The sequence below is a fragment of the Argopecten irradians genome, chromosome 8, assembly GCF_041381155.1.
Source record: "Argopecten irradians isolate NY chromosome 8, Ai_NY, whole genome shotgun sequence".
Lineage (NCBI taxonomy): Eukaryota > Metazoa > Mollusca > Bivalvia > Pectinida > Pectinidae > Argopecten > Argopecten irradians.
This window is the reverse complement of record NC_091141.1, coordinates 35,247,664-35,272,718: the sequence shown is the minus strand read 5'-3', so window position 1 is coordinate 35,272,718 and position 25,055 is coordinate 35,247,664. Positions and strand designations below refer to the sequence as shown.

Sequence of the window (25,055 nt, the reverse complement as noted above, 5' to 3'; positions counted from 1 at the left end):
TCATCGACATGCATACTAGAACTATTCATTATTGGGTTTAATAATTTACATGCCGCCAATTTCAATAAAGTTTTTTGCTAAATGCATGGCTATCTAATGATGTTTTGTTTGATTTTTAATATGCTGCACTTTACGTTACCAAATAATGAAAAGTTCTTATTCGAAATTCGCTGCAAGATTTTCCGCCTCTGTCGGTTTTTAAAGGATCTGAGTGTTTCAATAAGAAACACTGGTACACTGCGTCCAGTTACACTCCCATAGAATTTCATTAACCTTCGTTGTGGAATACGACTTCTACTTTTTATCATAGAACATACTGAATAATTTAACTTTATAATTTGTGAATAGCCTTTGGTCTTCTCAACGTCAAACTTATGGGAATATACGCGAGCAACTTAACATACTATAACGCACGCGGTGTCCATCGTTAGCACGCGCGCAGCTTCACACGTGCTTTAAACTATACATATACATACCCTATGTGTCCACGGCGAAAATAACATCAAGCATTACGAGATTGATTTAACCTTTCTCAACTCCTATTACAGATAAAAGAAAATGCACAAACGTTTCATCATTACTTAATTCCATCTTACGTTAAAGCAATCAAACTTGCATTTAAATAACGCTTGAAGTTCAAAGAATTAATCAGCGTAAATGGTTGACATACCCGTGTCACGCTGAGCCAGACACGGTATATAAAAATATATATCCCCAACTATTCCCCCTCTCTCTCCAACACAATCAGCTAATAATACCATATTTTATAGTCCCGCAGTCACCCAAAGGGTTATTTTTTCATATCGGACTCCGTAATCTGTCTATGTGCGCTCGCTTAAACCTATATACTTGACGGCCGGAGCTTGTCACATAGTTAACTGTTTTGTGGCATGCATCAACGAACTAGCCTGTTGTCGACTTTGCGACAGACTATGCGTACAGCCAGCTGATTCAACTGTTAAAAGGATGAGCTACTTATAGATACCACAAAATAACGAAACAAACGTAATTTGTTCAATTTGGTCTACAGAATACAAATGAGAGCCAGAGAGAAATCGCTTACCTGGTTTGAAGCCACCCTATAGAGTGATGAATTTGTCTACGGTATTTTCTACCAATGAAGACAGAGATGTGTCTAGTTAGATTTGGTAGTAAGATGGGTTGTATTGAGCGTGCTGTACGATTTAGTTGTTGAAGTTAGCATGTGTTTTCTATGTTCCATCAGAGTCCTAACAGGAGTTCGGTTTTGGACGCTATAAGGAGAATGTTCGGATTATCTGACTCGCGACTTCGAGAAAATCTTGTCATCCGACTACTGCAAGTTGTACACAAGCGGAATAGTCAATAAGCGGGACCAATCGTTTCACTGACGGCGCCTTTGAGGATTCTGGCTCTGACATTTATGGGATGAGAAATTCGGCAGTGCAATGCGTACAGACGAAAGAGATTCATCATGTATATTTGTAGGATAAGTGATACCAATATCTGTGAAATATGTGTTTTGTCTATGAGTGTTAAAAGTAAGGATTGAGTTGGACATACAGGGTCCGTACAGGATATGTGTCCCTCACGACACGCCCTGTTGATTTGGGGGTGTGTGCTTGTCATCATCATGCTTCTAACTGTCACAGGTGTGGACGGCAGGAAGAAGAAAAAACAAAAGCATCGCTCAGGTAAGTGGTCACTTAATGTATACAAACGTGTGCAGGGTATACGAGAGCTGGAATATAATGTGCTTGTTCAACTCTGATGCAATCTGATATGTGATATGCACTTGTAGGCATAGGAGAGTCTACACAGCACAGGTAATAAACTATACCGTTGGTTACAGAGGACTTAAATTCTCTGTTGTATCGTAACGCTAGCCTTGATCGTGAAAAGGCGAATTACAAAAGGGAATTTAAAGGCATGGGATTAATCATCATAATGTTTAATTAAATATTTATAATTGATTGAAACTGAAACAAACGTAGAGGAGTTCAAAAATAAATCAAATGGTAATGTATAATTTTATTTCCTACAATAGTCTATAAGGTTTTGCCTTCAATGGTATATGTATGTCAGTATGTAATATTGGCATAGGTATGTAATCAGTGGTATAGGTATGTAATCGGTGATATAGTATGTAATCAGTGGTATAGGTATGTAATAAGTGGTATAGGTATGTAATAGGTAGTATAGGTTTGTCAGTATGTAAACAGTGGTATAGGTATGTAATCGGTGATATAGTATGTAATCAGTGGTATGGGTATGTAATTAGTGGTATAAGTATGTAATCGGTGGTATAGGTTACAGCAGTGGTTTAAATATGTTATCAGTTGTGAAGATCTCTGTATGCAATCATTGGTATAGGTATGTCAGTATATAATCAGTGGTATAGGTATGTAATAAGTGGCATAGGTATGTAATAGGTAGTATAGGTATATAATCAGTGGTATAGGTATGTAATCAGTGGTATAGGTATTAATCAGTGGTATAGGTATTAATCAGTGGTATAGGTATGTAATCAGTGGCATAGGTATGTAATCAATGGTATATGTATGTCATTATGTAATCAGTGGTATATAGGTATGTCATTATGTAATCAGTGGTATAGGTATGTCAGTATATGTAATCAGTGGTATAGTGTATAGGTATGTCAGTATGTAATCAGTGGTATAGGTATGTCAGTATGTAATCAGTGGTATAGGTATGTCAGTATGTAATCAGGTGGTATGTAGTGTATGTCAGTATGTAATCAGTGGTAAAGGTATGTAATAAGTGGTACAGGTATGTCACTATGTAATCAGACGTATAGGTATGTAATCAATGGTATAGGTATTCAATCAGTGGTATAGGTATGCAATCAGTAGTATAGGTATGTATTCAGTGGTATAGGTATGAAATGAGTGGTATAGGTATGTAATCAGTGGTATAGGTATGTCAGTATGTAATCAGTGGTTTAGGTATGTCAGTATGTAATCAATGGTATAGGTATGTCAGTATGTAATCAGTTGAATAGGTATGTAATCAGTGGTTTAAGTATGTAATCAGTGGTATAGGTATGTAAACAGTGGTATAGATATGTAATCAGTGGTATAGGTATGGCAGTATGTAATCACTGGTAAAGGTTACAATTAGTGATATAGGTTACAATCAGTGGTATAGGTATGTAATCAATGCTATATGTATGTCAGTATGTTATCAGTGGTACAGGTATTTAATCAGTGATATAGGTATATAATCAATGGTATATGTATGTCAGTATGTAATCAGTGGTATAGGTATGTCAGTATGTAATCAGTGGTATAGGTATGTCAGTATGTAATCAGTGGTGTAGGTATGTCAGTATTTAATCGTGGTGGTAGTCTGGTAGTAGTAGATATCAGTGGTATATGTATGTCAGTATGTAATCAGTGGTGTAGGTATGTCAGTATGTAATCAGTGGTTTAGGTATGACATTATTTAATCAGTGGTATAGGTATGTAATCAGTGGTATATGTATGTCAGTATGTAATCAGTGGTGTAGGTATGTCAGTATGTAATCAGTGGTTTAGGTATGACAGTATGTAATCAGTGGTATAGGTATGTCAGTATGTAATCAGCGGTGCAGGTATGTAATCAGTATCTAATCGGTGGTAAAGGTATGTCATTATATAATCAGTGGTATAGGTATGTATTTAGTGATATAGGTATGTCAGTATGTAATCGTAGGTGTAGGTATGTCAGTATTTAATCGGTGGTAAAGGTATGTCATTATATAATTAGTGGTATAGGTATGTATTCAATGATATAGGTTTCAATTAGTGGTACAAATATGTAATCATTGGTATAGGAATGTAATCAATGATATAGGTTTCAATCAGTGGTACAGGTATGTAATCAGTTGTATAGGTATGTGATCAGTGATATAGTTATGTTAGTGTGTAATCGAAGGTATAGGTAAGTCAGTATTTAATCAGTTGTATAGGTATGTAATCAGTGATATAGGTATTTGATCAGTGATATAGGTATGTTAGTGTGTGTAATCGTAGGTATATGTATGTATATCAGTATGTAATCAGTATTTAATCAGTGGTATATGTATGTCAGTGGTATTGTAATCAGTCGTAAATGTCATATAATCAGTGGTATAGGTATGTAATCAGTGGTATAGGTATGTCAATATATGTAATCAGTGGTATATGTATGTCATTATGTAATCAGTGGTATAGGTATGTCAGTATGTAATCAGTGGTATAGGTATGTCAGTATGTAATCAGTGGTATAGGTATGTCAGTATGTAATCAGTGGTATAGGTATGTCAGTATGTAATCAGTGGTATAGGTATGTCAGTATGTAATCAGTGGTATAGGTATGATAGTGGTATAGTAATCAGTGGTATATAGTAATCAGTGGTATAGGTATTCAGTATGTAATCAGTGGTAAAGGTATGTAATAAGTGGTACAGGTATGTCACTATGTAATCAATGGTATAGGTATGCAATCAGTGGTATATGTATGCAATCAGTAGTATAGGTATGTATTCAGTGGCATAGGTATGAAATGAGTGGTATAGGTATGTAATCAGTGGTATAGGTATGTCAGTATGTAATCAGTGGTATAGGTATGTCATTATGTAATCAGTGGTATAGGTTTGTAATCAGTGGTAGAGGTATGTCAGTATGTAATCAGTGGTATAGGTATGTAATCAGTGGTATAGGTATGTTAGTATGTAATCAGTGGCATAGGTATGTAATCAGTGGTATAGGTATGTAATCAGTGGTATAGGTATGTCAGTATGTAATCAGTGATATAGGTATGTTAATAGGTGGTAATAGTGTATGTCAGTATGTAATCAGTGGTATAGGTATGTCAGTATGTAATCAGTGGTATAGGTATGTCAGTATGTAATCAGTGGTATAGGTATGTCAGTATGTAATAATAGGTATTCAGTATGTATAGTGGTATAGGCATGTAATCATTGGTATAGGTATGTAATCAGTGGTATATGTATGTCAGTATGTAATAAGTGGTACAGGTATGTCACTATGTAATCAGACGTATAGGTCATGTCCGTATGTAATCAGTGGTATAGGTATGTATAGTAATCAGTGGTATAGGTATGTCAGTAGGTAATCAGTGGTATATGTATGTCATTATGTAATCAGTGGTATAGGTATGTCAGTATGTAATCAGTGGTATAGGTATGTCAGTATGTAATCAGTGGTATAGGTATGTCAGTATGTAATCAGTGGTATAGGTATGTCAGTATGTAATCAGTGGTATAGGTATGTCAGTAGGTATATAGTGGTATATGTATGTCAGTAGGTATATAGTGGTATATGTAGTATGTCATTATGTAATCAAATTTTAGGCTGTATGTTGGAAAATCATATTGTGAAGATGCAAAGAAAAAGTACTTTACATACCTAATGAGCATATGTGGATGATTTTTCTTAATGTTTTTTCTTGCTTCAAAATTTTTTCAAATGGTAAGGTTTTTTATTATATGCATCGGGGAATATCAACTTTCTCAGGTTGAACAATTTCTATTGTTAAACCTGAGAAAGGTCAATATTTTCATAATGCTGTAATAAATTCATAATATGCTAAATTAGCAGTAGTGAAACTTGCAAATGATGGTAATATACCAGTATTACACCAGGCGCCGCGATGGCAGAGTGATTAATATGTCTCGACATGTAACCACCAGGTCTCTATCTCTGGTTCGCGAGTTCGAATCACATGTGGGGTATTTGCTAGGTACTGACCGCTGGTTGGTGGTTTTTTCCGGGTACTCCTGTTTTTCTCCACCAACAAACCTGGCACGTCCTTAAATGACCCCGGTTGTTAATAGGATGTTAAACTAATAAAACCAAAACCTTCACAAATAGCATTGTGTTTTAGCAACTAGATAATATCAAACAGAGTAACAGAGCATGACAATTTTATAACTCGTGCCCTATTCGGGCCTCGAACTCACAACCGATCGCTTAGCCAAACATACCTGCTTACATCACTGCTCCACATCCACCTACTAAAAAGGACGTTTCAGTGATCAATTGATGATCAACCCGATGTGCTTATTTGATCACAGTAGAAATCGTCAATTGATTATTTGAATACCTAAATTGCAATGTAAATATACATTGTCAGTATATTGTCAACTGTGAGTGATGCACTTTCTGCACATTTGGTTTGCCAAAAACTTTTTAATATTTAGTTTGGATATGTCTGAAATCATTGATTCAGTGACTGCAATTATCTATTTTTTGGCATATTTGCTGACTGTTCTGTTTAATTTGATTGATATAATTCACAGTTGCAAGCAGTGGCTGGAATAGTCTTTTTTTATTTCGCACGTTTGTTCAAAGTTTACTTTGAATTTGTTTGAAAATCATTTGTTCCATGCCTAGAATATTTCCAATTATTTGGCGAGGATGTGAAACTGTTTTTATGAGACCACACTTACGAATTTCTATGGAATTTTCGGTATTCGTACTTCTGGTATGCATTGTGCTGATATTGGGGTAGGTTTTTGTTGGGATCCGTTGTTATATTTACGTTTTGTGAGGTGTGTTGGGTGCGGATGTCCAAATCGTCGGCAAACTATGCAATAATTCCAGTGAAGTGTCAACCTGCAGATTACGTGTGATTGTGTTTGACTGCTACCCGCATGATGCGTATACCAAGAGCTAAAGTCAATCATGAAAGCAATGTTAATGCAGCGTAAAGCGACATATAAAAGATAGGGTCAGTATGTACCATGTACAGGGATGTTGTATTGTTATGTTCTACACTGTCCCCTATGTAACCACTCTGCTGTGTTATGCTGACAGAAGAAAAAAAACCCATATATTGTCGACAAATTAGTATCAATTAATAACATTCATTGAATAACCAATATCAAAGTGAAATAAATAAAATCCAAATTAACCCGATAAAAAAATAAAAAATAAAAACAAAAAACAAACCCAAAAAGACCTAATTCTAAAATGTAAATATCAGGCAAATCTTATAATTGGGATATGCTACAGTTCTCCCCTTCCAAACCGAATTCTTAGCTATCAGCTCAGTATGGGGTTAGTATGTCGCATTATTTCATATCGTCAGCATGTACTTTTGTTTTTTGTACAGGTCTAGATGTATGGTATAGACAGGAAACGTTACGATGAAATACACGAACACATACCTTATTTTCGCATTAATTTCAATGAAATAAAGAATGACAGCTATTATAAATCAAACTTAAAATTGATATAAACAAAATCAAATTATAAACAATATCATAGAAATAATTCAGATATAAGGACTAAGAGAAAACTTTCTGGATACTTATTTTACTTTCATTTATGAGACCAACTTGTCAGCTGAAAGACACGAGTAAACCCATGTCAAGGGAAACAAAATTTCAAAATTTTTGAGAAATGGTTCGGTTCTGTCTCCTTTAGTGTATAAAATTAGTATTTTAGCTCCTATTTTGCACTCAGCAAAAAGGGAGTGGAACGACTAGTTTGTCTATTGCAATCATGGTATGACTGGTTGGGATGTGCTGTATGGTGTCGTCGGCAGTTTGTTGCTTTGGCCGAGACACACCATAGTCTATAAAAGTAGTAGTATTTGCTCCTACTTAGCACTCATCAGAAAAGAAGTGGAACGACTGGTTTGTCCATGGCAGTTATAATGTGACCGGGTGGGATGTGTTGTTAGGTGTCTTAGACAACAAAACCTTATCAACGTGGCATATCTTTAAATAACATTAGGTCGATAGTAATCTGAAGTGTGAATATTGTAATATAGTGTTTTTTTAATAAGTCAGAATGAGGACTTAACATGAGTCAGAATATGGCTTAATTATATACATAAACTAATTTTTTAAATTATTGAAAATAAACGGTAGTATTGTCGAATTGATTGATTTGTATATATGATAATTCTACCGTACTGTATACAACTTATATAAACTGTTTATCAGACGTTTAACTGCGTTATAGTATACATGTTTCAATTATGATAAAAAGGGTGATCTTAAAACCCATTAATATTACATAATCACCAAGCTATTAGTGCATCTCTGACATTATAAGCAGTTTTAATCCCTGTCTGTTGTGAGGATTAACTATCCAGTTTTTGTAAATCCTTCTCTTTGTAAGCTCCGTAATCTATGCAATGGCAGTGCAACACCCCAGCAGCATCAACACCGAGACTAATCGTACCAAGCATCCTCAAATGTTTCATCACTCGGGTCTTAAAAATAGACTAAGCCCTTACTAAATCTGTACATGACCCGTGTTATATTTCATTTTAATTGTCTTGTGACCGTTTACACGATTCAAGATTAACAATGTTTATAATCTTCGGAAATACAGTCAAGACTGCCAATAATGTGAAGGTAAAAATTGTCTGATATAAGAACGATAAAACTAGTACATCAACGTTAGCGTTCAATTAACGCACACCAGATATGTCATTATCATCAGTATGTTTTGCAATTCATATTTACACGGATATTTAAATAGTAAGAAAAAATGAAAGGAACACATTGAAGTTTCAATATTATTAAATCTCATTTGAGTTATTTAAGATCACTAAAGAACTCAGTTAATATCAAGGAGACAGTAGGCGACTTAAAAATAGTAGATTTAAGCCATGGAGAGCTTATTTGGATTACACTTCCTCCGTCCACACAAAGCCACACATTCCGCGAGTCAGAGAGAGCCTATTTGGATTATTTTGCCAGGCAGACAGCCATTTTTGATTATTTCGCCAGCCAGCCAGAGGCTATTAGGATTATTTCGTCAGTCAGTATTAGGATTATTTCGTCAATCAGACAGCCTATTTGAATTATTTCGCCAGCCAGACAGAGTCTATTTAGATTATTTCGCCAGCCAGCCAGCCTTTTTGGATTATATCGCCAGCCAGACAGCCTACTTGGATTATTTCGTCAGACAGACAGCCTGTTAGAATTATTTCGTCAGTCAAACAGCCTATTTGGATTATTTCTCCAGCCAGACAAAGGCTATTTAGAATATTTCGCCAGTCAGACAGCCTATTTGAATTATTTCGCCAGCCAGATAGCCTATTTTGGATTATTTCGCCAGTCAGACAGCCTATTTGGATTATATCGCCAGCCAGACAGCCAACTAGGATTATTTCGCCACCCAGACAGCATATTTAGACGATTTCGCCAATCAGACAGCCTATTTGGATTATTACGCCATCCAGACAGAGGCTATTTAGATTATTTCGCCAGTCAGACAGCCTATTTGAATTATTTCGCCAGCCAGATAGCCTATTTGAATTATTTCGCCAGCCAGATAGCCTATTTTGGATTATTTCGCCAGCCAGACAGCCAACTAGGATTATTTCGCCACCCAGACAGCATATTTAGACGATTTCGCCAATCAGACAGCCTATTTGGATTATTACGCCATCCAGACAGAGGCTATTTAGATTACTTCGCCAGTCAGACAGCCTATTTGAATTATTTCGCCAGCCAGATAGCCTATTTTGGATTATTTCGCCAGTCAGACAGCCTATTTGGATTATTTCGCCAGTCAGACAGCCTATTTGGATTATTTCGCCAGCCAGACAGCCTATTTGGTTTTTTTCGCCAGCCAGCCAGCCTGTTTTTAATTTTTTCGCCAGCCAGACAGAGGCTATTTGGATTATTTCGCCAGCCAGATAGCCTATTTTGGATTATTTCGCCAGTCAGACAGGTTATCCTATTTGGATTATTTCGCCAGCCAGACAGCACATTTAGATGGTTTCGCCAGTCAGACAGCATATTTAGTTTATTTCGCCAGTACGACAGCCTATTTGGAGTATTTTGCCAGCCAGACAGTACATTTAGATGATTTCGCCAGTCAGACAGCCTATTTAGTTTATTTCGCCAGTACGACAGCCTATTTGGAGTATTTCGCCAGCCAGACAGCCTATTTGGATTATAATTCCTCCAATGAGACAAAGCTTAGCTGGATTCCTATTCCGCAGACAGGACGGAAAGCAAGAAAGTTTTGCTGGCCACGAGGGAAGTATATTGTCAACGGAAGATTTAAGTGAAATTACTAACGGTTATTATACTTGAGATTCAGAACCTACGTCAGTGGCGGGAGATCGGAGATCGAGACATAGTTATGGTGCTCATGGTCCGTCTATCTAATGAATAATTCATAGACAAGATTAAAGCCTTAGCCGAACACTGTTTCTCCCCCAGGGGCTCGGAGGGAGGGCTCGGGATTTCTCGTCTGCAGCTTCATGCTTCAAGACATCCTGCAATAATGTACAATTTAAAGACAATACAATCTAATGAAAGACAGTTGTAAAACATTATGAAGGAATATATCGAATAAAAGATGTTTTGATATGATAACAATGAGGAAGATGTTATCTTTGAAACTTACTGAACATATAGGTGTATATAAAAGTAGGTGTACCATATTCATCAAGCTAACGTTTTACACTGACTCTACATTCGTCCGTCCGATTTGTCTTCCCATAATCTTTGTACTTAACGTCTGTAGGCAGATGAGTCTTTTTGACAGCGTGAGGAAGTTTGACGAAGTCATGTAAATCATATTCTGAGACGAGACATACTAAAGTAACAGTAACGTTTACACAACCATGATGTATTTTCGTACGGAACAGTAATCTATAAATAACATACCCGTCGTTTAGTGTTGTATTTTTCACCAAATGAAGTTCCAAGGTCTTGTCTATGGAGTGGTACTCTAGTATCCAAGGGCTTGTCTATGGAGTGGTACTCTAGTACCCAAGTTCTTGTCTATGGAGTGGTACTCTAGTATCCAAGGTCTTGTCTATGGAGTGGTACTCTAGTATCCAAGGTCTTGTCTATGGAGTGGTACTCTAGTATCCAAGGTCTTGTCTATGGAGTGGTACTCTAGTATCCAAGGTCTTGTCTATGGAGTGGTACTCTAGTATCCAAGTTCCACATGTCTATTTGGCATTTTAGCGCTTTGCATATGACCTCATATGACCTCTCTCACCAACATTGAAACATTATATTTTAATGTTATGCTGTATTTTAACAATCCTTTGCGGGCTACTCTATATCATCGATGCTTATAACAATACTATGTAAGCCATACATTGTATTCCAAATATCTACAGTTGAAGTTATTTGTGATGTCAATTTTTCGTACCGACAAATCAAGAAGAACAAAAAAGTTTCCAATAATGCATAGTTTTTTTTTTGGTATTTTACAATATCAAATAATAACTAAAAATGCATGTTGGCAATATCACCAAATCTCATGCTATTGACATCTGCGCAATAGATTTAATACACACGCTGAAATGAAGTAGCAAAAGCGGTGATCTTCAATTTCATTTTTACTGTGATTTAAATTATTTTTTGATGAAGTTTTGGATACATTTCCGTCTAAACTTGCATATAACATATATCACCTTTTCCCGAATCAATTCAGTGTATATAAAGCAGCATGACACATACTAGACCATGATCTTCTTTATATAATTAAAAACAATCGGTTTGCAATATATTTCTGAAGACAATGGGACGATTGGTTTGCCCTTTGTCGGTATAATGTTACCTGGTGGGTTGTGTTGCTTGGTGTCTTCAGCAGCATGATTCAGTGAGATAGCACTATAAATGGGCAAGAGTTCCACTACCACATTGAGACACAACATAATTACACTGTAGCCTCCCAAAACATAAGACATCCATACACACCGCAATACCTTGCACACATGTAATGCCGTTCTTAAAAGGTCATTTATTACATAAGATACACAGTGGGGTACGATTGCTATTTTATTTACTTACCAACTGAAAAACTATGATACATTCAAATCTGCCTTAACGATCATCTCTGTATAAAGACCACTTTCTCAGAGTAGCAATAGGTCGATTTCATCACAATTTGATTTGTTCATAAAGACCACTTGGCGATAAAGAAGTTTTTTCTTGGAAGCGTAGGTGGTCTTTATGAACAGGATGGACTACCAAATGAATCTAGAATTGGAAATAGAACTTTAAATGTAAATTCTTTTGTAAATCGTTTATCATGATGAGGAGTGGGGCGTTTTTAGGTATTTCACCCCTGATATATTATAATGGACTAGTCTAGCCTTGGATTCAAAAGAGTCTAAACATAATTTACTTTATTTCATTTTAAATTTAACTTACCACTACAGGTAGTGGTTATTGTTTCATTTCTCAGAAAACAAACTGGTTTATATAAGTTTTTAACATTGTCATACAAAACTCTATGTGTTACAATATGATCTGCAGGCATATTTGAAATAAAAAGAAAAAAGAAAAATATAATAAGAATCAAATTCAGTCAATGCAAAATTCGACCGCTATAGAAATCATTTTCTAATCCCCATTTTAACATCATATGAATAAAGTTCTCATAGTTGATACTGTTCATTTTTCTTAACACTCGCTTCTCGTAATAGTAAATGAAAATAGTGTTGAAGGATATTATCTACACACACATTAGTTAACATGGAAACATTATATTTAGAAACATCCAGTGGTTGTGTTACAGTAACACATATCTTAACATGAATGTAATGTTGTTTACAAAATATTGTCATTTAAAAAAAATTGTAATTTATTTTTTAAAGATGTTCAATGGGATAAGCGCTTTAAATTATATCCATATTTTAAAATAAAAAAAAGAATTCAAAGATTCAAAGGACTTCAAAATGATCTCGTTTGTTGATATTTATAACATTATATTTAAACTCGGTATTAAATTGCTACAATTCATCAACATATCGCCCATCAAAACTAGCATATGTTGTCATTTGACATTTTCGCACTAAATGCGGACAATGCACAAATAATAAATTCAGTTTGAAATAGTGTCAAAGAAGACCCACCTACCAAAACAGACATCATACAAAGCAGTTTATCAATGATATGAAAAAAAGTAATAGTGTTGATATGGAATCTATTGAGTACTTCTGGTCATTCATACATGTATATATATTAGCCAGTCGTATTAAGACCCAGCTCCGGGATCATGAAATAATCTTAGACTTAAGTTTGACATACCATATAGCCGGTTATTTTTGCGTAGCAAAATTCTCGCGATTTGGTCTGAAAAGGAAAATATCATTTGTTAGCGATATTGATTTGGAAGGTAGATATCATTCAACCATTTATCAATATCTTTTGGTGATCATAGAAAATGTGCCGCGATATCGCGAAAATAACATCCCCGCGAAAATACCCGGTTATACGGTGTATGACATAATTTTTTGTAGCCTCATCTTTGATTAGATAAGTCTGAAATTAAGATAGTTTAGCGACCTAGCTGCTAGGATAAGTTTGTGATATCCACTATAGGAACATGCTTTGAATTTGCCTAGTGGTATGCGACATGGTATTAATCAGTCATTTTGTATAATTTATTTTTTTTACTTTCAAATGTATTTATCATAAAAGTTATCGGTTCAGGGTAGGTCAAACCGGTCTACAAAGACCACATAAGGGACAAAGCAAAAAGCTCATTTTTGTCAAGTGGAGAGGAAACACTAAATATTGCATTGAAACTGATCCAGATATAGTAGTCATATCAAAAAGGTGGTCCTTTTTTCAAAGGCATGATTTACTTTAATTGTATTTACCAGGAATATTTTCGATGACCGTATTATGTTTGATCTTCCTAAATGCATTGCTCTATGTCATGGCTATTCTTGAACCAAAATTTGAACCCCAGAATTTTTTTTAATAAAATATTCCAGATGCCAATTGAAGCAGTGACCAGTTTAAGTTAAATGAAAAAGTAAGATATTTTCGAATTGATCCCCTGCACTTTAACTATATCATCGAGTATTGACAAACGAGGCAGCATGTACAGTACGTCTAAAGACTCAAAAATACATTTAACAGAAAAATTCTGATTAGCTGTCTAAAATTAGCCGGAAATTTCCCGATATGTCTCACCATGCTTGAGGATGAGGATTTCCAGATGTTTGTGCTGACGATAAAAGCATCGGAGAACATTTTTGTGTGATTTCAGCGAGTTGAAATCCTCACGTTAATTACTGTTCTTCATAAATATCACTCATTTTGATTGATTATTGAATATGTCCCCATGTTGGCGTCAATAACAACGAAATAGTATCGGTTAAGATCTATAAAAAATATTGAAACAATACAGAGTTCCGAAACTGTGAGCGTTCTCTGTTGTAAGTCTTTTTCCAGTCGCCAGTTGAGATGTCCCGACATGTTACCACAAACTCTCCACTTCAGGATCGCTCGTTCGAGTCTCATGTTGGGCAGATACCTGATACTTACAACTGATAGGTTGATTAGCCCATGAAAACCACCAAACAGTGATAATGAAATATTGGTGCCAATGGACCTGCTATAACTGTGTGTCTGATGATATATGTATAATGAAAAATAGAGATCGGCCCACGAGAGACTATGTATGTTTTACATACATGTATATCACACATAGAAAGACAGTTATTGGAACCCTTAAATAAAAAAACGATTCTTTTCTGTGACTGCTCATCTTTAAAGAAAAAGAAACAGTAAGTGCGCCACGGTAACATACTGTAATTTGATATTTCAGAAGTCGGGGGTGATATGATATGCATGTATGTGAAACAAGATTCATAGAGACCCAAACGATAATATTTGGTCCTCTTTGTGGATCAATCAGCCTCTCGATGTCAGCCATTGCTTGCAGTGAGTGCATAAAATCTACTGTCCCCAAATAAATTCAGATTAACAGGATTCGATATTTTGTAAAATAAAAACACATATATACACCTTTTATAAATATGATAATAATTGATTATATATTAACTGTGAAAGGAAAGAAAGGAGAAAAAAAATTGACCTACCTCAGACCATCGCGATAAGTACTAAATAGGGGTTAAGAGATTAAAGGGAGGTAGATCATTAAGAGTTGGGACCATATAATTAATAATCAGTGATGTTTAATAACCTGGTGGACATTTTCTACAAAGTTTCATCGACTTTGGCTTAATATTTTTGGAGAAGACAACAATAAAAATTGTTAAAGTATGCACAACGCGCGATGAACGACGACGAGTAACAATTAAGGTTACTTGAAGCCTTGTCTCAGGTGACCTAAATTAATGTTATGTTTTGTTTTCTTGTTCTTCTAAATTAACAACCTAAAGAACTGTCATGGCACGGCAAATTTTGTTGAAGCCTCATGTTGGTTTATTCTCATTTGTTATATTTTTACAATTTTGTCTGTTAGGACCGTACGTATTTTCATATTACTATACATTTTGTTATTTGTGTCATTGTAATGAAAAATAACTATTAACTTACATTTTGTATATAAATATATGTTCAATATTTTTTTTACTATTAGTTTACAGTTCTAGTTACGTTCAATGTCGTTGCTATTTTCGTTGTCTCTGTATTATTGTATGTTATATCGTTAATCATACACTTATTGATAATGTTTGTTTCATGTGAGTCTTGATAAAGGGGACAGACTACCTTAAAGATTATACCATTAATTGTGTCCATGTGACCATGATCACGTCTTTGCTCTATTTAAATTTTAGGGAAATATTTTGTTTTAATAAAATATCGCTTAACTTGGCTAATGGTTGTTAGATAGGACATTGCGCGAGACAGAGATCAATCATAACCCAGGCACAGCACGGTGGTCCTGGGATGATTGACGGGGAACAATTATCATGGTTGCAATAACATGACGCGGACACGTGTAGTATCTTCCGGCCGACAGTTTATACAGCGACAGACAGCCCTTCATTAGTCGTCACGTCAACTCATATCAGGTTTAGTAATTGGACAGGGAATACGTAAAAACAATGATATGACGTAAGCATTTTCCTGGGAAATATCTTGCATATTAACACGTTACTGATATTTCAATCATTTTTTCGGATAAAGTTTCTTTAGATATCAGTGAAAAAGTATTTGAAGACATGATATTCCGCCATATACAACTTCGTGACGCCGTACTGCAATTGAAATGATGTAAGCTATGAAAACAATAGTCATGTGATGTGATATCATTTATAATAGATACATGGTTTGGGAATTTGTAACACGCAGACGATATATCAACGTTTGATGTTTATGATTATCATTCGGAGCATCACGTGTTTATAATGTTGTGTATTTTTTATTTTAATGTTATAGTGGTTTTTTATATATTTTTTTTTATTTTTTTTTTGTCAAGATCTTCGCTAACATAAATGTCGTTGCGATATTGAATATATATATTCTATGCAAATTACATGCAATTTGCTTATTCTAGTGTTTTTTTTAAAGCATATACGTCTCATTGGTATACACAATTATTTACTTAATTACTTAGACAAATAAACACACCTAACTTTTTCGATGGTGGACGTTTAATTGACTTTCAGTTAAGTTTTTGTGAACATCAGTATAGGGACCACTGTGAGGATGTCTCGACATATTACCACATGTCCGTCATCCCTGGGCTGCGAGTTTGAAGTTTGAATACTCGGTTGACTGGCACTAGTCGGTGGTTTGTGTCCGGGTTCTCCAGGTACTCCGGGTGTCCTCCGCCACAAACCCTGGCACGTCCTTAAATGACCCTGGTTGTTAATATGACTTTAAAAACTCGATCAAGCATCACTCTCATCACTGAAGCACTCATACAGCATAAGAAGAACAATAAACACGCTAGGCGTTCTTCAGTTAGCGACGGTAAGCACATGCTTGTACCATGTTTCGAGATAACATTTATGTAAAGGTCAAAACCAAATAGAATATATACATTTGTAGGGTTATTAGCTTGTCACATAAAGCCTGATTGTAATTGTTATATGCATTCCTTCTCGCTGGGGGTTCATGCCGTCACTGGGCGCCGTATTCTTAATTAGCATAATACATGATAATTAACAATAAAAAGTCTAAATAAACAAATAAGAAACGTGATGAAAGGTGTTATTATTTTTTGTAATTACCAATTAAACATTAAAAATGAAAGTTACATTAACTTTTACATATCAAAATAACATAAAACGTTCTTGTCGTAATGTAAAGTTGAAAAAAAAAGTTTTTTTTTATGGCGGAAGTCAAGCTTAAAACAATATACGTTTTTATCTTCAGCAAATTCAGGTTAGACATGATGCATTAGCGACGTCGCATATTTGGCATTCTTATGTTACACCATTATCACGTTAATGTGTGTGTTTTATACCTATGTAAACAAACTTGTTATGAGGTTTATGATGTTATAACATCCATTAACGAGTATGTAACAAATTCCTTTAAAATGCTACAGAGGAGCAGAGTATCAAATATCATGTTAAGTGGAAAATGAGAATAAAACAAATTACTTTGAATGTGATACAGAACATCAAATTTAATGTTCAAAATATTAAAAACGACATGAGTAATGCTTTGACTTGTCTAATTTTAACACTTTGGCAATATTTATGTAATTTGAAGATGTGTTTGGGTTTGATGTGAAAGAACAACATGAATTGTATTTCGACTTGTCTAATTTTAACTCTTTCGCAATATCTAAAGCAATTTGAATTTGAATGTGTGAGGGTTGAATGTGAAAGGGAAATAATTACACTTACAACTAGCGCTATCCTGTTGTTCATTCGATATCTCTATCTAAGAGGTCTAAAACAATTTGTTTTGGTGTTGATTGATTTCATGGCTTATCTTTTAACAGCCATGATCATTTAAGGACATGCCAGATATAAGTTGTTAAAAAAGCCGGAGTTCGAAAAGAAAATCATCAACCAACGGTCGGTAGCTAACAATTATTTCACAATGAATTTGACCTCGCGACCCAGAGGGGGAAGGCTTGCTGTAATATTTCGTGACATCTTCGTGAATTACCGCGTCCTCATCGAGAGCGAGAATGTCAGGGTGGTCCTCAGAATAATATTATGTTTGGTTGTACAAATGTTCTTTAGTGTTACATATAGCAATAAATTATATGATCAAAACTTGATACAACATTAAACAAGTAATTTATGACAAACATTATTGCATAAACACCATTTGTAGACGAATGATAATTACAAAGAAATTCGAATGATGATTGATATTTTGGTCGCAACTCTTAAAAAGATAATGAAACCCATCACCAATTTTGTTCTTGTCTCCAAGACTACAGTTTCATGCAATATTTCGTCTGCTACTGTGTTCATATCTATGAAAGTGACATAAAATCTGATTGCATATCTGATTGTGGTGCATAGTTTTTAATGAAGTCGATTTCTAATTTTCCATGATGATTAATGTTGGTGCAAATATGATGTTTGTGACATTTGAGATGTCTATGCAACGAGTTGCTAATTATCCTGATGTCTCTGATGTTATTTTTATCGATCTTTGTTATTAGATTTATTTATTGTTTTCAAAGCAAGCCTTTGAAGTAAATCATATAATATTGTTGGCACAGAAATGACGCAATTCGATTTCTCTTTTAAATCAATAATGGATAATTTTGTAGTTAGGTACAAATCAGAGATACATAGAAAATATAGTCTGAATATTTACTAAATCAAGGGCTTTAATATTGTTAAAGGTTTGGCAGTGTTATCTAAATAGATATTGTCAACATTTCAGATATTTCTATTGTCTGTGATACTTCATTATGTATTCTTTTACCACATAATTCGTCTATTATCTATAAGATTGTAAAACGATGACGTCATAACATGACCAATGACGTAGCATAAAGAACTGAGGATACTGATCAGTGATTTTTCTTTCATCATATCATACTTCTAAAAATGTGATAAATATTGTTTTAAGTGTATACCTATTTTGTATGCAATCCTATTAATACTATAGGAATTGAGAAAATAATATAAATCTGACGACTTGTGTCATCAGATCTTCTCACGAAATCAATAACAAATTAGGATTCTATATTTTCACTTATATGACATTGTCTACACTCTCATCATTATAAATTAGGTTTTTTTTCTATTAAGATTTAATAATTAATTTTTCTTTGTTTTCATACCAAATCTGGCTTTCTGATTGGCCAATATATTTTTTGTATACCACTATGAAAAAAAAAATCCAAGAATGGCGCGAAACCCCGACGTTATCGTGACGTCACAATAGAGACATTGACGTTGCGTATTGATTCGGAAAAAATAATCCCTTGAAAAACCACTATAATGTTACATTTAAACATACTTCATTTTATCAAATAGAGTATAAAATTAATTATAAGTATTGATGTCACTATTTTTTTTAATTTTATAGGGTTATGAAAAAAAAATTGTTTGCAAGCTTTTGTGAGAATCCGCTACGCGGATTCACACAGTTTGCAAATAATTTTTTTTTCATACCCCGATAAAATTAAAAAATAGTGACATCAATGCTTAAATGAAGGATTTGCTTATATTTTGCTAACCTATACCGAGAGACGAAAATTATGAATTACGCCAATTAATATTTCGCTGGTGTTTACAATTTGCAGATTTCAGTGACACGTGAATAAAGCGAACATCAACACGCTTCGAAATTAGTGGATTTAAACTTTCAATCCTATGATAAATCTGAAATAGAAAGTCGAATGCTAAGTTATCGGCTTGTTTAACTTTTTGCCGAAGCCGTCACGATAAATTCTACCAATAAATTAAAAAAAAATCACCAGCTATCCCAGCTGTTCATCGTTATTGCAATATTTATATAAATCGAAATAGCAATTTAAAATGAAACGAAATTTATGTTTATTGGATCGCATTTATTGGATGTAAATCGGCGCGTTAGAATAGAAATTCTTCACATAAAACATTTCCGTTATCTCTAGTACATGCATGTAATTGACAATGCGTATACATCAAAGGCGCCGGTTTCACAAATAACACAGAATGTGTGAAGTCCCTTCTAATTGAGTGTAAGTTACATACAAAATTGAATATTCCTGATATTAACTTATTTTGCCACTGATGTAATCTGTAAACGCGAGAGAGTGTTGAACCCATTTCTGTACCAGAGCGCTCGTAAACTCAACAAGGATTTATCAGTACGTCCCCTGGCTTTTAGGCTACTAATGAGCTGGATTAAACGATAACTTATTTTCTTTAATGATCTGCAATGTGCCTTCATGTATAGTATTACATTGGGTATTGATACTGTTGTTGACATATACCAGTTTGAAAATTGTTTTTCTCTACTGTCAAAATGTGACATATCATACCGATTTTTTGTGTTTGTCTAATTTTGATCTACTGTCACGGTAACTTATTAAGATTTCATCCAATGATCTGCGGTTGAACTTAAAACATTTAATGATATAGTCCAAATACACACAAGTGATTTATTATCAGTTAATTACAGTTTAACTTAATTTACAATTCTCTACCAACTACTAAATCCATAAGTCAATTACTGGTTTACCGCCTACTTGACTGCGTCTATTACTACTACATCAATACCACTCCGCAGATAAAGTTTACGACTGGTATCTGCCAACCCATTCCATGACCGTAAGCTTGATTGCTAGATTTTAACTCAAATAATTTGTCTTCATTCTAACAGATCAGTCCTTAGCATCGCCCCAATATTAGCATTGAATTTACCAATGTTATGCAAACAGTGGTCATAAATGTTATCAAATAATATCATGATTTTGGTCCCAGAATTCTTTTCTACTTTATTTCTCTTATTTGTCTTTTGCATGTGTTTCAATGAAACGTTAGAACACTTAATCATTGATAGGTATTCCATCGTTTAATTACATTCCGCAACATGTGGATATAAAATTAGACTTTGAAAGGGGCATATTTAGAAGTTTGGAGGGACAGTGCGAAAAATAGTTGAATTGTACTGCGTATTCGCTTCGATTATTATTGAAGCAAAAACACTTGACCAGTTGATCGAATTTACATTAATTCTTCGAAAGGAAGGGCTGAACCGGGATAAGGTCCCTCTAAAGCCTTGGTTGCCTTATACACCGGCCATAAAATTGCATTACAACAATAGGTTTAAATCTTGAAACACATGCTTTTCACTTCATACAGAAGATACCAAATACACGAGAGGTCGTCTTTACATGACCCTGGCTGTTAATATGTTAATACAATAAAAACAACCAAATTATTGATATTGTTTATACATGTATAAACACAAAATTAGTAGTTGTGTCAATACAACAACAACGTGTGTTTTGATATGAAACAGACACGTCAGTCAGACTATGGTATCCAAGGGAGCACACGATAAAAGGCCTCACTTATACAGGATGGTAAATAGACAGGCTATTATTGTAATTTCTCTTTTTAAGTTTACGACAAAGTGATTTAGCTGAATTTTAAAGTTTTATGTTAGCCACGCCTATCATTCAGAAATATATATTGTTATTATTAATATTAGTATCTAACAAGCATGCATGCTAAAGGCTCGTGAAATATCAAACTAAAAATTCGAAGTGTTTTCGCTGAACAGAGGATATCTTTAAAGCACGCGTATCATTTAGGGATATATATAGTTATTATAAATATCAGATTTTGAAAAATGTATTCTTAAGGCTTGTCGAATATCAAACTACAAAAAACTGAATGAAACCAGTCACATCACATCCACAAACTAGTATATTTATAACACAAACTATCTACTAGCATGGTAGGTTTCGTTACATGTTTATCTATTTTACGCATTTCTTGAGTAGGATTTTTTTGTTGTGATCCATGGCGACAACCGAGTTCATTTTTATTCAGTTTTAAAACATAAAGCCTTTAAGTTATAATTTCCGGTCATAATTGTCTTATTTGGATTCATTCATTAATAAATTAAACGCCATAAGCTTTTATCCCAGCCATTTATTACATCCTGCGTAATTAATAAAACCTGTGTTTGAAATGTTTGGAAACTTCAAAGCTATGTATTGCAATACGTGTGATTTGTTCGGTGCTTCTAAACGTATATTATTTTTGAGAAAAGAATATGATTTTTACAAGCTTGACCTGTTGCCCAATTCTTCTTGTCATGTCTTCAAATAATAAAATACCCTGCATGACATAAAAAGTTCTACTGAGGCTACTTTGATTTTGATTCATTTGACCAGTGTCCGTGATGGATTGAAACTTACTCTTTTAAAACGTCTGATAATTCCATTGTTTTGAAGAGAACAATTCCATAACTTAACAAACATACTAGTTGCGCGAGGCGTAGTGGTTAAGGTATTCTAATATCTTATCATTAGACTTCCAATCTTTCGGGTTTCGGTTTCAAATCTTAAGTTGACAAGGCACTGACCGTAGGTCGGTGGATGTGCTCCAGATACTCCGGCTTTTCTCTACCTTATAAACATGGCACATCTTTAAATGACTATGGCTGTTAATATGACGTTAAAACAAAAGCTAGCAAATAAATAATTTTAAGCGGGTTATGAAGCTCTATGGTATAGATAATGCCCCAGTGTTGAGGGGATGCTACATTAAAACATAAGTCTGAAATCTATCATAGCGATAGGACACTGTTGGTTATATAGGTATCACACCGTACATTACCATGATGCGGTATATCACCACGGCCAGAGTGCATCATTCCACGATTACTTAATATCTGATATTTAGCCACTCTACCACAACCAGACCATCAAGTCACGTGGATACAGTTTTTTTCATAATGTGTACTCGCTCTGGTCTCGGCTACTTCGGCTCTGGCGCGTGCCGCTGTGCTGTCATGTGCTGGTGCAGAGTTTGTCTATTTACACTGCTGCGCTAAAAGACATAAAGATAGTCAATGGGATACTTGTTGGGTCGTTTTGAACTCTTTAATCGGGATATGATATTACAAAGTTATAACTGGAACTTCATAAACCATATCAAATTTCTTTTAAAATCTAAAAATGGTTTATTCTATAAATCTGGTAAATTTTTCGATAAATTGTACCGAAGGTAATGCGTTGATTGGCAGTGTAAATTTTCAGTATGTTTCGTTTCTTCTTAGATACAAACGTGATGATGGAATGAACTTCTTCTGTACACCAACTTATATTTGTGACTTAATTTCACGTTTTCATGTCTACCGCCCTTTTCACGGTGATTTCTTTTTGCGAGTCATATGGTACCACTTATCTGTGCTAAGAACATATTCGCGGCGAATGATTTACGTAATTTTGCGAAAATAAGCGAATTTTATTGACATGCGAAAAACGTTTGTTTGCAGTATATGATATATATATACCAAATAATTATTTTTAAATTTTTACATGGAAATATTTATGAGTTGATATTGATTTCCATTGAAAAAGCATGTCATCGACAGGTGCTTGTATATAAGAACGAAATGGAAGGGAGTATTTCGCAATTTTCTTAAACGCTAGCTTCATTGGTCATAGAAAATAACGTGCACGATGTTCAATCAACCAAAAAAGTCTACCTACTCTTTACATATCACATGCTTATGTGAGCAGCGTCTGGAAAATATATTCGGACAGGGGTTGAATTACCCGTGAACTTAAAATGTATCGGAACAGTACTATTGGCCCTAAATCAGAGTGTACACTATATACACCCGCCTTATCCACTAACTAACGAAAGTGTACAGTCTCAGCACTTAATATCAATTTATGTGTTTACACTGGTGGAATTTCTGCCTTACAGAACTACAAATTTTCCCTTACTAATTGGAAACAATTTCTTTTCTTCTTTTACATATGCAAACATAAATTGCGATGATTGTGCAGGTCACGTGACTTTAGACACTAAACAGTGACGTATTATACAGGTTTTCAACACCACACTGTTTCACACATGGGGTTGAATTTTTTTGCCTTCAATTCCCATCGGTCATAAAAGAACCCTTTTTAATTCTTAAAATACTCAAACAGGTGCCCCCTGGTGCACTTGCATTTGCATTTTCTACTGTACAATCATTATGCATCTGCCAATCAAAAAGTATAAATGTTTAAATAAAATGTTGCATTTTCGACGTCTTGACCACATTAAGGATATTTACACTTGTCATTGTAACTGTTTGAACAGTTGAATGTCGTGAAGAAGATGTAACATCGTCAAATGTTGATGATCGTAAATTTAACAATGCTATCGAGCTACCTGGGACTAATTCTCAATATGATGATGTGTATAAAGATAGCTACAGGTTTTGAGCAGGAGTACGACTGTGGAAGAGCTGCAAATATACCAAGCAAGGAATTTTGTAAGTTAAAGTAGTGATAAAAATTATAGTACAGGCATTTGCATTACTAGTTGTATTTTTTTGTGGGAAACTTAATTAATTTGTATAAGTGTTTTTGTAAAGCAAAATGTTTTTTGGGAACAAGAATACGACCATGGATTAGAACTGCAGTATTATGTAAATCTAAAAAATTATATATATTAAAAAAATATAGCTCAAGCAACTATGCGTAATTTTCGAAGAGGAAAAATCATTTTGATTTTAATTTTCATAGTTATAAAGCAAAAGGTTGATATTTAAGTTCCATCTAAAATCTATGAATAATTAACTGTATCCGTTTTTATGTTTAAACATGCACATCTATAAATATAAGGCATAAAAACAAATAAGGACTGCGATTGAAAGTTATACATATGGTATGCTTTGTGAATTATGTATACACATGTGACACTTGTGTATTTTATTTTCAACGTGTTGAATGAGTGAACAAATACTCGTATGAAATCGATATTATGCTATTTATATAGATTTATTGGTATAGGTTTGTATAAAATAGCATAGATCTATCATTATTGAAAATGTTCAGGCATTTAGTACATATGCGTCTTAAGCCAAAGACAGGGACTAATATACAATTAAAAATATTATGAAATTAAAAAAAATAAATCTTATTGAAGTCAAACAAACAGATATTATAGTTTATTACTTATCAATTATCTAGCTGATAACACTTCAATTAAAGAGCAAAATCCATCTTCCATTTTGTCTTTTAGACGAGATTAAATAATGACCGTGATAATGTCTTATGTACATATTATCACAATATTTTAATAAAATAAAATAAAAAAATTATGTACATGCATCATATAATTTTATGGAGTTTTCGAATCCAATTACCTCTAAATACTATTTAACGCCGGTGAGAATCCGGATGTGTATGCGTCTATGATGATGCATGGTTGTACAATAACTTACG

The 25,055-nt window shown here is 34.3% G+C and overlaps 1 protein-coding gene across 4 annotated transcripts in view; it reads left to right on the top strand.

Annotated features, from left to right (window-relative positions):
- LOC138330222 (signal peptide, CUB and EGF-like domain-containing protein 1) overlaps nucleotides 1-25,055 on the top strand; it is a 97,445-nt gene that overhangs the window by 44,006 nt on the left and 28,384 nt on the right. The window contains exon 1 of one of the 4 annotated variants that reach the window (XM_069277683.1): nucleotides 866-1,673. The exons of 2 other annotated variants lie outside the window; for them this stretch is intronic. In XM_069277683.1, the coding sequence (XP_069133784.1) occupies nucleotides 1,559-1,673 (115 nt within the window). In that variant the 5' untranslated portion in view covers nucleotides 866-1,558. Of the gene's footprint in view, nucleotides 1-865; nucleotides 1,674-23,832; nucleotides 24,101-25,055 lie in introns of those variants that run through there. One more of the 4 variants, XM_069277682.1, reaches the window with a different exon arrangement.